Below are 15,024 nucleotides of genomic sequence, written 5' to 3' on the forward strand. Positions count from 1 at the left end.
GACAGGTAAAGATATCTCCTGATTAACCCCAGAACAAACGAACAGAAAGTCCATTGAAATGACTCCACCGGAACAGGCCGTATTCTGTATTTACAACGGGCCGGAACGACACTAGTCCAACATCATATTGTCACCAGCCCCGGAGTAAGGGTGACGATTAGACCATACCGAATACCGGAAGCTAAAAAGGGAAGAATTAGGATGGGAAGTGAGAAAATGCTGGAACTCGGGGTCATTGAAGAATCCCACAGCCAGTGGTCCAGTCCGATCGTACTAGTCCCCAAGCCTGATGGCACCCTGAGGTTTTGTAACGACTTCCGGAAATTGAATGAAGTATCCCACTTTGATGCCTACCCGATACTACGCATTGACGAGCTAGTTGATCAGTTAGGCAAGGCCCGATACCTAACCACTCTGGATCTGACCAAAGGATATTGGCAAATTCCCCTGGCCAAGGATGCCAAGGAAAAGACTGTCTTCTCTACACCCGATGACCTGGCTTGTGTAGAAGGAGGGCAAGAAGCCCCTTCACAAGCTGAAGGGCAGGAGAGGGAAGTAGCCCAGGGGAAGGAACTGCTAGTTCAAGTGGTTCACCAAAAACCTCAGGGCCCCTGGGTTGGGACCTGGAGAAGACGGTGGGCCCAGGTCCCTCCCCCTCCACTCCCCTTCTCAAGGACACTAGTGGGGTAACTAAAATACTGGTTCAGAGGCAAGCAATGGCGCTCTGAATCTTCCCCAAAGAAGAGAAAGCGCGAGACCCAGCATAACAGTACCGGCAATTTGCCACATAAGTAAACCAAGATTAGCTGCCCAGTACACTGAGCCCTCGTACTCCAGCCCTAACCTTTCACACTAGGGCACAGAGAGCGATTAAGGGTTTTTTTTAATGACAGGAAACAAAATTTGAAGCTGCCTTGATGGCTTTGCCCTTTTGGGGATGCAGATGCTGGGGAGTGACAGCTTTGATTATGCTACAGAAATTCATGCATTAGCATCAGGAGAGTAATAGATGATAGCTACTTTGACTTCAGACTCTGACACAACATGCTGTGCATTAGGGAATAATATGAACAGTGAGGAAAACAAGCAACAGGCAACGCTCCATGGGCTTAGAGATCCAGATGGAATAAGCATCTGAAAGTTCAGGTGCTCATTTGAATCCCCTGTATGGAAAAATCCTACAGAATTTCATAGGGTTGAAGACAATATAGTTCCATAGTAATGGAATAGGGTCTACAGAAATTATGTGAATACCAAAGAGAATTTCTTAGAGAATAAGGTCCTTTCTATAAGGTTTTTGTTTTGAAGTTCAGGATGGATTTGAGTTTTGAGTGACGGTCCAGCTGGGATTTTATTCTACCCATGCTAGTTCACCTGTCTGGGACGAAGCTGTCTGTACGTTCAGTCCCATACAATTTCAGTTGTTTATATTTTGTACCTATGCTTCCATAAAAGTCTAATCACAGCATTCATAATCTTGATAGTGATTTTTACATAACAACATAAGAACAGCCATATTGGGTCACACCAATGGTCCATCTAGCCCAGTATCCTGTATTCCAACAGTGGCCAATGCCAGGTGCCCCAGAGGCAATGAACAAAACAGGGAATCATCAAGTGATCCATCCCCTGTCGCTCATTCCCAGCTTCTGGCAAACAGAGGCTAGGGACACCATCCCTACCCATCCTGGCTAATAGCCACTGATGGACCTATCCTCCATGAACTTATCTAGTTCTTTTTTGAACTCTGTTATAGCCTTGGCCTTCACAACATCCTTTGGTCAGGAGTTCCACAGGTTGACTGTGTGTTGTGTGAAGAAATACTTCCTTCTGTTTTAAACTTGCTGCCTATTAATTTCATTTGGTGACCCCTTGTTCTTGTTTTATAAGAAGGAGTAAACAACACTTCCTTATTTACTTTCTCCAAACCAGTCACGATTTTACAGACCTCTATCATATCCCCCCTTAGTCATCTCTTTTCCAAGCTGAAAAGTCCCAGTTTTATTAATCTCTCCTCACGCAAAAGCCATTCCATACCCCTACTCGTTTTTGTTGCCCCTTTTTTAACCTTTTCCAATTCCATCCCTAGATCTCAAGCCCCTCCCAAAGGAGGTAGGAAACATGGTCTCCATTTCCCAAATGAGTTAGCTGAGAGACAGAGGTGAAACGAGTCCAACCTGCCCAAAGTCACACAGCAGCAGAGCTAAGAATAGAAGCCTGTGCTCATGACTCCCAGCTCCATGTCTAACTCACTGTAGTCTGTTTACTCCCTTCACTGAGGAGCATTAGATGAACCTAGAAAGAAATGAACATAGCTGGAAGTTGCCCCGCCATCTGCCTTTATAGAGAAGATAATTTTCTGCCTGTAAATTCCTTAAGTGTGCCAGCTCAGCCTTGTATGTACGTCTTCCTGTGTCAGAGAGTGGGCTGAGCGATAAAAATATTGAGATATTCTGTAGTGTCTTCCAGCCTACACCAAGTAATGAACGAACCATGAGGTGGGTTAGTGTGTTTCACAGACTGGGAAACTGAGACACAGAGGTGAAACAACCTGTCCCAAGATCACACAAAGGTTAATAGCAGAGCCAGGAGCAGACCCCTAATCTCCTGCAACCCTAGACAGTGCACTAGCCCCTAGACCACCCAAGACCACAATGGCTAAGCATCCAGAGAGATTCCACTAGGAACAAGATTTAATTGGAAAGGCAGAGTTAATTTAGCTAAAGGTGACAAAATCCATTATGATTATCTGGAATAATTATATGCGAAATATGTTTGGTTGGTCTTCACCCAGCAAGGGAGGCACTGCCTGAGACCTGACATCAGCTACATCTGGCCTACCCCTTCTCAGCACAGATGTCCATTCGTGCCAAGATCTGAGATGTGCAGTTGTTGAAGTAAGGGGGGGGCAATTTGCCCCAGGCCCTGCAGGGGCCCCCACGAGAATATAGTATTCTATAGTATTGCAACTTTTTTTTATGGAAGGGGCCCCCAAAATTGCTTTGCCCCAGGCCCCCTGAATCCTCTGGGCAGCCCTGGCATTCCCACTCTGATTGCCACTACGTTAGAGAGAATCAGAAGTTCCACACACACTAGGAGCTGCAGATGGTTGAAAGGCGACAAGCACGGATGGGTACCAGGAAGCTGAGCCCATCTCTCGATCATGTTTCAAAGGTGGCCATTGCCTGATTAATGATTCACTTTTTCTTTCTCCTAAAGGAAGCTACATGTGGTAAATGCACATGGTAAGGTGACAATATTTTCATTTGAAACATGGTGTGATGCTGCATGAAGACGGCAGGCAAGATGGGTTGTGAGCTCCCATCACTCTTTTTGAGTTTCAGTTCCCTTTGCAAAGATTTCTAAGACCCTGTGCATGGAGGACAGTTGTTATGGTAACCGTAATATCTTACAATTCCACTGATTAAACAGGAATTGGAAAGCCAGGCCCAGAGTGGAGCCAGATGGAGGCCTGATTTCCCTAATGAACATCATCTCTGACGGACCATAATCCCCATCATGCAGACAGCATCCCACTGCAAAACAGACCTGGCACTGTTTGGCCATAAAAAGAACGTGCAGCCCCTGCTCTACAGACTGTGGGCCCAATCCTGATCTCACTTACAGCAGGGTATTTCCACTGAAATCAATGTGTAACTGAGCTCAAAGTCAAGGCTTCTGTGCACAGGGTATGCACACCCACGCCATCATCAGCATTAAACAATCATAGTCTACTAAGGACCATTGTACTAGCCAGAGTGATGGGGTTGCACCAAGCATCACATAGTGAAGTTCCCAGATCTGGCTCAATCCTGCAAATCCACAATTCTCTTGGATAGCCCATAGGCAGAGCCAGGTAAGGTCAGGGCGTGCACCCCTTTGCATGTCAATGGAGAGTTTGAGAGCACAGTGTACTGGGGTGGTTTGTCCATCCTATCAACCTGGCCAAAGAGCATGAAACATCTGTTTTGAATATAATGAGTGACTGACGAAAAGCCAGATCTCTGTGACATTATGCCCATACGCTGTACCTGATGCTCATTTACGACTCAGGCCCTTTTACACTGCTTTGGCAGTGACTGTAAATGTCATTTATGACTACTTTAAGGGAACGTTACACTGCCAGACTGGTGTAAAGTGGCTTTTTTGTAAATGAGAATCAGGTCCTCACTCTTTACACTTAAAGAGACAGGCACAAAGGCTCTTCCTGCATAGGAAAATCTAACATCTATGTTCCAAGTGCTGTTCACAGACACACACCACAGCTTGGCCACTCTAACTGATGTGTTTCAGGCTCTTTTTGGAGTGATGGTACAGGCCACTCTCTCCGCCACTCGGTGAGAAAAGGAGCTTCAAGGGCAGTAATTTTCCTGTACAACCTTTATGCAGGGATTCAAGCTGTGCTGTAAGTGCTAAGCCCAGAAAAACCAACTGCTGTGAGCTAGTGTATCTATCAGCAGGTGGGGAGAGATTCAGGTACACCGCACATACATGGACATGCAGGACACACACACCCTCCTTTGCACACACATAAATATACATCTTCCCCTTGGCATACACACACACACACACACACACACACTACCTTCACATTCTCAAGACACCTCAAACTCTATCCCCCCCCACACACACACGGAAGCAGAAAAGGAGCAAAAAGCATTGCCAAGGATAGTCTCATCCAGAGGCTCAGAGATGGAGCAATATTTAAAGCCAAGCAAACTTTTTTCCTACACAGCCTGTAGATGGCTCGATGCCAAGTGATCTCCCAGCCTTTCACTGCGCCCTCATTAGGTGTTTCCGCTGTGCTGGGTGTAAAAGCTGAGAGGAAATGTCCCTTGGGAAACAGGATATAATGAATTTGCCACTAATTCAACATTGTGTGATATTAAAAGAAAATTACCAAGCACAGAGGCTGCTTGTATCCTTCTGATTTCCCATCTCCCTCTCCACTTTCCCCACCACTAGGAGTTCACACTCAGGGTCAGGGGAAGGGAAGCTGTATTGTCTGGAAATGTCACTGGAGCTGGAGATTTGAGCTGTTTTTTTCCTTCTCATAATAACAATATTTTCCCACCAAGTTTTGAAAGACAAATTATCCTGACAAGACCTTGCAGAGCCTCTGGCCCCGTTTTTCTCATGACAGGCAGCAAGAGTTGGGATGGCACATGGCAGGTCAGTGCTGTAATTGCAGGCTTCTCAGCTCCACAGAAAGCTGACACTAGGGCTGTCGGATGGACCAAGGCTTGCAGTATGTTTACTGGGAAATGGAAAGCCAGCCACTTCAGAAGTCTAAAGTCGGGCTAAAGATCCCCGACTTCAGGAATTTTATCACTGTCTTCAAAGGGAGCAGGATCAGTCCCTGTTTGTTCATGGGAGACAATGGGTTTGTGCCACAGATTAATTTAAATAGTGCTGTTCGTTCTGGGGATCAGGACAAACTGGAAGGAATTCAGAGAACAGCACCATAGTCATGAAGGGCTGGAGGGGCTGATTTATGAGGAGAAATGAACAATGCTAACTATGCAAGGCCAGGTTCCGAACTGCCATTCAGACAGGGCAGCATTTTACACCTGCTTTGCACAGGTGTAAATGACAACAAAAAGTGGAAGGCAGGGGAGAATGAAGCCAGTAGGTCTTGGCCATAGGGTGGCATGAGAAAAAAGTCAACAGTACTCGTTCTCCTCTCATTTATCTTAGTGTAATTCAGGAGTCGCCTATTGACATCAGTGGAGTTACATCAATATACAACTCGTGTAAGTGAAAGCAGAATCAGGCCCCACAAGATTTTTAAGGGTGTAAATACCAAGAAGGGGAAGGGATTTTGTAGGGTGATCCAGGGAGTCAGGACTCCTGCTGATGGGGTAAAATTGATCAAAGGAACATGCAGAAAAGCATCCTGGCAGTGAGATTTATTAGGCTACACAACAGTCTCCCAAGGGATGTGGAAGCATTTGGGGCATCTAGACAATTAGACGAAGCATAGAAGTAGACTAGAGAGCAATCCTGAATGGGACGTGACCCATCTTCCATTTCTAATGTTCCATTATTCTAGAATTACATAGTCACTTAGCAGTCACTCTACAACCAAGGCTACTGAGGGAGTTTTCTCCTCTTTTCTTAAAAGATTGTCATAAATTTGGTGCTTTGCGAAGTGGTTTACTTGAATTGATGCTACTAATTGGTGTTTTCCAGACCCAGGGCATCCATGAGTGTTTGCAAGTGTGTGACCCATAGAAATGGCAACATACCATCTCGGGGCACAGGAGGCAATTGAGCTCAGACACAGAACTCTGCAATGGAAACAGACAGGTAGAAGGTAAAAATCTGCCAGCCAATCTGGCAGAGATGAAGCCTTGCCAGCTCCCACTCATTCTGATTCACCCTCCGGCCCCCAGCCTCCACACACAGAAGTCTGCCTCTGCTGCGTGTCAATCCATCACCTCCCTGACTGAACCCGAATTTATCTCCAGTTTTCTAATTGTGGATTTTGGTTTATTTTCCATCACCTTCCTTGGTTAATTTCCAGACAGTCTGTAGCTAATTTAATTTCTATTTCAAATGATGTCCAAAAAAAGGGATCCAATTAAAATGCTGTTAGTAGATGGAATGACTCACCAAGAAAAGCAACAAGCCAGAACACTTTTGTGAACTTGACAATAGGAGATTTCATCCCTCAGTGACGTTAGCCACAGTGACCATCACCTCTGCAAGCAGGGTTAAGCATGACACATGCCCATGTGCTAGGGCACACATCTCTAATCAGCTGACTCCTCTACCTAGTGAATGCACTTGCCATGCAAACATGTCCTGCATAATACTGTAGCTGGGACTCAAACCAAGAGCCTGTGATCTGTAAGCAGTGATTGTTGCAAATGGGTTAAATGAGAGTGTCCTGATGGCTAAACCATGGTCTTATGAACTTCACACTGGAAAGAATTCAGGCCCGTCTGCTCTAATTTACAAGCCCCCTCACTTGAGCTCTAGGACACTGTCAGTTAGCTGCAGTCATAGCTCCGTGGGGCTCCAGCAAAGGGTGACATAGTCATACATGCTGGAGTAGGTCTAATATTCGACACAAACACTAGTCATAAGGTGCTAGATTTTCTACTGAATTCACCACCGAGCAGCTCCCATGGAGAACAGTGTGTAAATGTCAGCTTTTGACAATCTGTCCTTGTGCTATGTTGAGTTACTCTCAGCTGCGAGTTAGCATCTCCTGGCAAAGCTGATCTGGACTCAGTCAAGAGTCTGCTCCCCTTGGTAAGAGTCAAAACAATATAGTCTCCACTGAAAGTCACTGTGCAAGTCTTACACTTCCCAAATCAAGAAAGTGAAAGATTCTTGGTGCTGCTGGTTGCAATGAAGGATTGGAACTGTCTCCATAATTACAGCCCAATGCCCTTCATCCATATTCACCTCCACCACCTAGACAGACACCCCATGTATTAATAACCTGCATGACAACGTGCTAGTTACTGATCACTTTGTACCTGATATTGTCAATGAGAAGTTGATGGGATTCTTTGGTGAGAATCATGGAAAGGGTGTAAGCCAAGTATTCCACCTTCCTCTCTGCCGCATACTGTTTCAAGATGGTGAAAACTTTCTTTTTTATCTCTGGCTGATCTCCAAGAATTTCGTCAGCCTGTGTGGGAGTGGTAGAAAGATACACATTAATAGAGGAAGAAACTGACATGAAACTCAATGGAAATAAATCCATCAGAAACACATACATAATTGTATTACCTGGACCAACACAAAAGAGAGGAAACACTTTACTTAAAAAACAATCAAACCCACCCTTTAACACCAAATGATCATGTTAGATGCTAGTAACACAAACTCAGGGCTCCCTAGGACTTCACAACTGTCCTTTATCACATGTGATGGTCAGTGAGAACTTTACAGCAACAGCAAGATTAGAAATTCTCCTACTTCAAAAGCACAGAACCCCACACATGAGCTCAAAGATTACCTTCATTTGCAGTGTAGGGCATGACACAGTCGAGCAGTTCTGATTCTATCCTAACCCTTTAATTACTGCTTGATTACACAGAGTGATATTTTCTTGCTATTAATTTCTTAAAATGCTGCAGAAAAATAAGAAATTAACCTTAAAGAAACTCTTGCCTTGGTGCAGAAAGTGGGAAGGGGCCATGTTAGCTCCTGGTTCCCAACCACTGGGATGTGTGCCACTGCTGGTACCTAAGATTTTTGTGACTGACATTCCGAGCTCCCTTTCTCTGCCTTAATGAAGAGTCTTGATGCTAGTCTTCGGTGCATCTTGGCTAGCCTTCAATCACTCAGTTACACATATTCTAACCCATAGCCGACCCTGGCAAGAGGGTCATGACCCTGATAAATCCCATCTCTGAGATATAAATAAATGGGAGGCATCAATAGGTACTGGCAGGTACAGCTGAACTCAAGGTCTTCGTCTAGTTACTTAGTTACTACAGTTACCCTAAAAGATTGGAACCTGCTGTGTAAGCTGCCTTGGAGCCATCTGCTCACCCTGGAATTGATGACTTCAGAGAGTCTGCATTCTAGGCAAATGTTCTCCGGAAACAATAAATGCCAAGCAAGCAGAAAACTGTCTGAGATCCCCCCCGCCCTTGTTCCTCTTTTGTTTTCTTTCCCATTGGTGAAACATTTTCTAGGCCAAGCAGTGACCCCCAAATGCTGCAGGCATCTGACTTACTGAGGCAGGGCACTGCTAGGAAAGCTCTTAATCAGCTCCTGCCACCCCATTACACTTACAAATACAGCTTGGAAATAGTAGCCAGAGAACTCATTCACTCTCTGCTCCTGAGTAACAAAGGGACTGCACCTTTCCTTCAGTTGGGTTCTCTCCACTCCATAAAAAGATCTAAAATGAGCAGAAAATAAAACCCATTTGAGAAGTGCCACATGCTGGGTGACAGAGACCTTTACATAAGAAAAGGAGCTGTTGCCTCCTGGTCCTTGTTCCACTTTGAAGTTCTCCAAAGTCACTTCTCACAGGTGTTTCTAACCTACATCACAAACCACAAGGTACTTTCCAATTTGAAAAAGCCATCAGGTGACAACTAATGAAAGTCCCAGTAAGCAGCAGACATTTCAAGGTTATTAAATCTGGAGCAGTAAAGACAGCAGTTACACAGCATACAGACTCACATGCTCCTTACTCTCAAGTGCCAGTGCAGTGTTTACAATGAACCTGGTATTTTCAGTGGGCCAGATCCTGAGGTCCTCCTGTTAAAGTTTTTTCTGAGTCAGGACTTCAGGATTTAGCCCAAAAGAAATTATAAATACTGGTCATATAATGAAAATTCTGGGCCAGAATCCTGGGTGCCCTCTGGCTGCTCCAACCATAAATCCAGCGATCTAGCGAGTTAAAAATTCCCCCACCTAGAAGAATCTTTGGGGTGGAGCACAGCTACCAAAGCATCTCCTACACCACACCCTCCAGCTACTTTCCCCTCTCCTCTCCTCCCCATGCAGGGACGTGACTTGGGAAAAGAAATTGGCAGGGCATCTGTACATCCCTGCAATTCTCAGCTCTAGAGTGACCCCTTGGGCCATGGTCAACTGGGTGTAAAGTAGCACAGCTGGCTTGGCAGCCATAAGAGGGAACACAGGATGGGCAGTGGCACGACAAGCTGCCCTTCCTTTGCCTTACTGAGGCACATAAATATGACCTGAAGGGGCTACAACTAGGGATAAGAGATGTTCAGTCTCCATGATCCATTCATTCCTTGACTGCCAACAAGGAGGTCTAATGGTGCAAACAGTATCATCTACCATTGGAAAGGGGACTGGGACCAGTCATCTCATTCATTACTCAGCAGCCACCAATCACTTGGGCTCAGTTTACATTGTAAATTCTTCAGGCTAGGGACTGTCTTTTTCATTGTTATGATTGTCTGTATGGTACCTGGCACGCGCCTGGGTGCTCAGTGAATAACAACAGGAAAGAGTGACCTGGAACTGAAAGCCTAAGTATCATTATTATGTCCTGCCAAAGCTCCACCCCACCTCACCATTCAGACAAAGAACAACAAGCGAGGAGGCCAGAACCCCATCTCTGGGTCCATTCTTCCCCTCAACTTCTGTAGCTCCCCTTGGAGTGGGCCAGATTGAAACATTAAGTCCAATAACACACAAGGAACAGATCCTGGATCAGTGATTCAGATACTGGGAATGTTTGGATGCAGATTTTGAGCCCCCCAGGTCAGGGATAGGGCAGTGAGGGTTTGGGTTCATGTCCACAGCATAGCTAGCCATGACAATAATACCAATACTGGCACATGAGTCACCCAGCCCCCTCCATGAGCGTTGTTAGCCCAGGGAATCAAATCAGTTAATGATCTAGCATTCAGTATAGGAAAAGCCTCCTGCATCTCAGGCTCACAGAGCACACAGCAGAGAACCCAGTGCTACCACAAGTACCCTTCAACGTTTTAGCACATGACCAGAGCCTGGACCCCAGTGATGCTGTGAAACAGAGGTGAGCTACTAGTGCATTCTGGGTAATAACATGCAGATAAGCTTCCCAAGCATTCCCCCCCGCCCCCGGCTTTTTGGCTTATTCTATCCAGTTCTACCACCAGCAGCTGTAACTGAAGCAGCGTTTACCAATAAAGGATGGAGGGAAGCACTCTATTGGGTTTTATTATTTTCTGCAGCTTGTGGAAAATTAGGCTACTTAAAACATCAGAGCCATTACACTCTCGTTCCTGAAACCAGGAACCCACAAAGCTCTACAAACTCATTTCCTCTCAACACTCTGGGGAACAAGAGGCTGGATGAGCTGGTACAGAAACAAAATGTGTGGAGGGGTTACTGCTTGCAAGCAGTGCAAACTGATTAAAGTTACATAGAGATGCAGCAACCACACCCAGGGCAGGCTCCAAGCACCAGCACGCCAAGTGCTTGCCTGGGGCGGCAAGCCACGGGGGGTGCTCTGCCAGTCACCACGAGAGCAGCAGGCAGGCTGCCTTCGGCAGCATGCCTGCGGAGGGTCCACTGGTCCCACGGCTTCGGTGGACATCCCGCAGGCTGCCGCCGAATTCACAGGACCGGGGACCTCCCACAGGCAAGCCGCTGAAGGCAGCCTGCCTGCCGTGCTTGGGGCAGCAAAATACCTAGAGCTTCCCCTGACCACACCTACATGGCTAAATCCAGCTCCACTTCCATGAATGGTCTCATTGACCTTACAGGCATACGTTGCATGAGGAAGAGCCTTTCCAAAATCATTAATGTGCTTGCTTCCTTAATTTTAATGACAATCATCCAAGAAACATTTACTGTGGTTTAATCCAATTGCATTAGACAGAGTAAAACAGACCAACACCTTCATCCATTTGTTAATTCTCAATAATCAGCAGGTATCTGTCTAACACGCAGTGGAACTGCCTTTGGAATCATAAATTAAATGCATATTTGTGAGCCCTTAATTTAAAGCTTGACTGAAGAGCGAGATTCAGCTGATACTGACACATCTCTTTACTAATGTCTTGGTGCTTATCAGCTTGGGATCAACAAACACAACCCGGTTATTTCACAACAATATTTTAAAAAGTTACTTTGAAATGGAAAGTAGATTAAAGAAACAACTGTGATCAAATTTATAATTAGCAAGAGGTGATGAGTTTGGCAAATTACCCACCGGGTAACCGTCAGGAACACAATGAAGCTGTAATTACTTTGATTTTTTTCCTTTGCTGCAAAATAAGAGCTAAATTTTTAAAGGCTGATATGATAAAACTCTAAATGAATATTTAGATACTGAAGAGAAGGATATCTGACCTTACAGATAATCGCTTGACAATAATTATGTTTTCATGGTGAAAAATTAATAATACTTGGCTCTTCTCTTCGCCTTCCATCCAAAGATCTCAACGCCCTTTGCAAACATTAATTCATTCTCACAATCCTCATCTGTAAAATGATGGGGAAACTGAGGGAAAGAAAGGGGAAGTGATTTGCTTATGGTCACCATCCAGATGGTCAATGGCAGAGCTGCATATAGAACCCTAGAGTCCTGATTCCACTCTCACTAACCCAAGTTTTATCCAACTGTAACTCCACTGACTTCTATTAGGGTCACACTAATTTACACAGTTATAAATGAGAACAAAATCTGGCCCCAAGTCTCTTGACTCCCAAGCCTATGTTTTAACCACAAAACCATCTTTACAAATCAGGCTCCTCCCACAAGACCATCTCCCTTCTCCTTTTGAAGACATTTTTGATAACAGTAAAAGAGAATGTCCCCAAAACTTGCCTCTGTGAACCCTTCCACTGCACAGATAGAATCCATGCACAGGAACATTCTCCTTTCCAGCTGGATCTGAGTGGCATACCCCTGATTTTCAGACATTCAGAGAACTCACATCTCAAACTGAAGTCAATGGGAGATGGAAGCGCTCAGCCCAAAGTCAGCCCCCAACATTCTGCCTGGCACTGAAAATACTATACACACCAGAAAAACTGTAGCAGGCAATGAGAGCCTAAGGCACAGCTTGGCTGTCAGGACTCTGCCTTCAGCAAAAAGTGGCAAGAGAAAGTCAGATCCAGAGGTTCCCTGTGACTTACACGGTTGAAGGAAATAACAGGAAATGATCAAGACACCAGGCAAGTCCTCCTTGTTTATGCATGAATATATGGGGTCCAGCCTTGACCAGGAAATAGCCGCAACCCAGAGCCCCTGCCCCAAATCAAATCTGGCCCCCAATATTTGAGCACACCTGGAGTGACTGACAGATTTATATGGAAATCACATAAAACTCAATGACTTGAGTGGAGCTACCCTGATTTACACCGGCTGAGGATATGATCTTTTGGTCTTTGCATTTTGTGAACAAACCCAATGCTCATGGTAAAACTCCAGGGGAGTTGAATTCCTGAGACCAGAAGTGTCCCAGTTTCACTCAACTCAAACATCGGTGACCCCAGTACATGAGAAAAGGGAAAACAAGGATCTATATTATCCAAATCTACTAAGATGTTACTGGACAGATTCTGTTAGTAGAGCTCAATCATGAACAATACTTTGTGTGTTGACTCTGTGTGCACCCCTTCCTTGAGTGAAGAGCTCCACTAAATGCTCTAATAACAATCATCTATGAACATGTGGATCTGGCCATTTTTACCACAGCCTCCTTCCCTTCCCTGGCTTTAGCCAGACTCACAGTGCCCTGCTAGACAGCCATCTGGCCCTGCACCCTTGGTTTTACCTTCTTGTTGAATTCCTGAGCCTTCTGTTTTCTCTCTTGGTGGATGGTGTCGGCGTTTTGGACAAATCCCCATACATTGCTGCTGGTCCATCTATGCACCCGGCCAAGCCGCAGCAGCCCCAGTCTCAGAGCCTTCCCTTGGCAGGATTTGATCATGGCAGCTGCTGCTTCATAAAGCTTCACTGGGATCCCGTTGACTTCCAGCATGTAGTCTCCCGGTTTGATTCCACACTCAGAAGCAGGTGAGTCTGGGGCTACGCTCTCCACTTGCAGGGCGTTGCCACTGTTACACATCAGGCTGAAACCAAACTTTCCATCTGGGCCAGGATTGACATGCATCTGCTGGATGCGTGAGACCACTCCAATACTGGGAGGCACATTCTCACACTGCCTCGCTAGGTTGATGAGAGTCTCGCAGTTCATGGCGGAAACATGCTGGCCTTCTATCTCCAAGATCTGGTCTCCTGGCTGAAGACCAGCTACATAAGCACTGCTGCCTTCTTCTACTGCAAGGATGTAGCAAGGACCATTTCCACTTATTTTAAACCCAAACTCTTCGGGCCACCCCTGATTGGTAGCCGGCATGGTTGTAACTGGAGAGAGAGAGAAGAAAAAAAGTTGTCAAATTGTTTCCCATACAGTAAGAACATTAGGTCCAGCTGATGTTATTTATATAGGATGCCCTCTGGTGGGAATTCTAGTCTGCTCTGCGTTCTCATCCCTTTGGAAAGAAAATGCCCGTGATAGGGTGCGGAGAAGATCCTTTTTATCCCTCCCTACAAACTGCTCCTTATCCTTCTAGTCTAGTCCTTTTGTTTCCTTTGGAAGCAAACTAACTGTCTTTTACCTGCGTAGTGAAGCCATCATTTCATATTCCTGGTAATGTCACCGTAAAAACCAGGTTACACAAATGACTAAAAATGGCTTACTATAACAAATATTTCTCATTACACAGTGACTGCAAACATATCTGTATTAGAATTTGCCATATCCTCTAGATCCTGCTGGGGTGAGTACTCACGGGCTTCACATGGGGAAGGTGACATTGTACTCGCACCAGTCTGGCCATGACCAGGTAAGCTGCAACACCCTTTATGTGGTACTGACCCACTTTCAGTATAATGAAGGGTAAACCCAGAATTTAAGAAGAGGATGTATGAAAGGCCTGATGCATGAGTAAGAACAAAGGATCTGATTCTGCATCCACTGAAATCAATGGTGTGATACTGGCAGGCCAGGTGCCAGCTCTTGCCCAGGCTGCAGGCATCAGCTAAGAACTGGCATACTCAGAACTGGAGACCAGATCAGTTCACTTATGTGTTGCTCAACGTAGGTATTAGTCTTATAAGAATGTAGTTAGTGTTTAGAGTCTATTGAATGTTTGTATAATGCTGATTATTTGTAATGTTTGTATTCCATGCTACGAGGAAATATGTAAGTTTTGCTTTTCAACTTTGAAAATGTTTGCTCTAAACTTGTGACCTCAGATGGGAAGGGTGTTTCCTCCAGCCCATCCAGAAGAACTATCGAAATCAGATGGGCCATCAAGGAACATTGCAATACAAATAATTGGTGAATGGCCCTATCGCACCTTGGGAATGCTACATGCAAGGAAGCTCATCCTACGGACTTGGAGGCTGAGTGAAGGAAATAAATCAAAGACACAGGAAAGTCTTCCATCTCTTTGCTGTTTGAACTCTCACAGGCCACAGACACCAAACTGAAGTCAGAGATTCCCCCAAGGTTATGCCTGGGTCCACCCTGAAAGAATCTTGTATTCACCGATTACAACTGTCACTCTCAG

The 15,024-nt window shown here is 45.3% G+C and overlaps 1 protein-coding gene across 4 annotated transcripts in view; it reads right to left on the reverse strand.

Moving 5' to 3' along the window:
• Positions 1–15,024, reverse strand: part of GRID2IP (Grid2 interacting protein) — a 116,071-nt gene that overhangs the window by 82,604 nt on the left and 18,443 nt on the right. For all 4 annotated transcript variants that reach the window (XM_032778427.2, XM_032778423.2, XM_032778426.2 and 1 more), the window contains exons 2-3: positions 13,221–13,813; positions 7,491–7,645 (exon numbers count right to left, since the gene is read on the reverse strand). In XM_032778427.2, coding sequence (XP_032634318.1) covers positions 7,491–7,645; positions 13,221–13,813 — 748 coding nt within the window. The remainder of the gene's footprint in view (positions 1–7,490; positions 7,646–13,220; positions 13,814–15,024) is intronic.

This window comes from Chelonoidis abingdonii, chromosome 9 (genome assembly GCF_003597395.2).
Source record: "Chelonoidis abingdonii isolate Lonesome George chromosome 9, CheloAbing_2.0, whole genome shotgun sequence".
NCBI classification, from domain to species: Eukaryota; Metazoa; Chordata; order Testudines; family Testudinidae; genus Chelonoidis; species Chelonoidis abingdonii.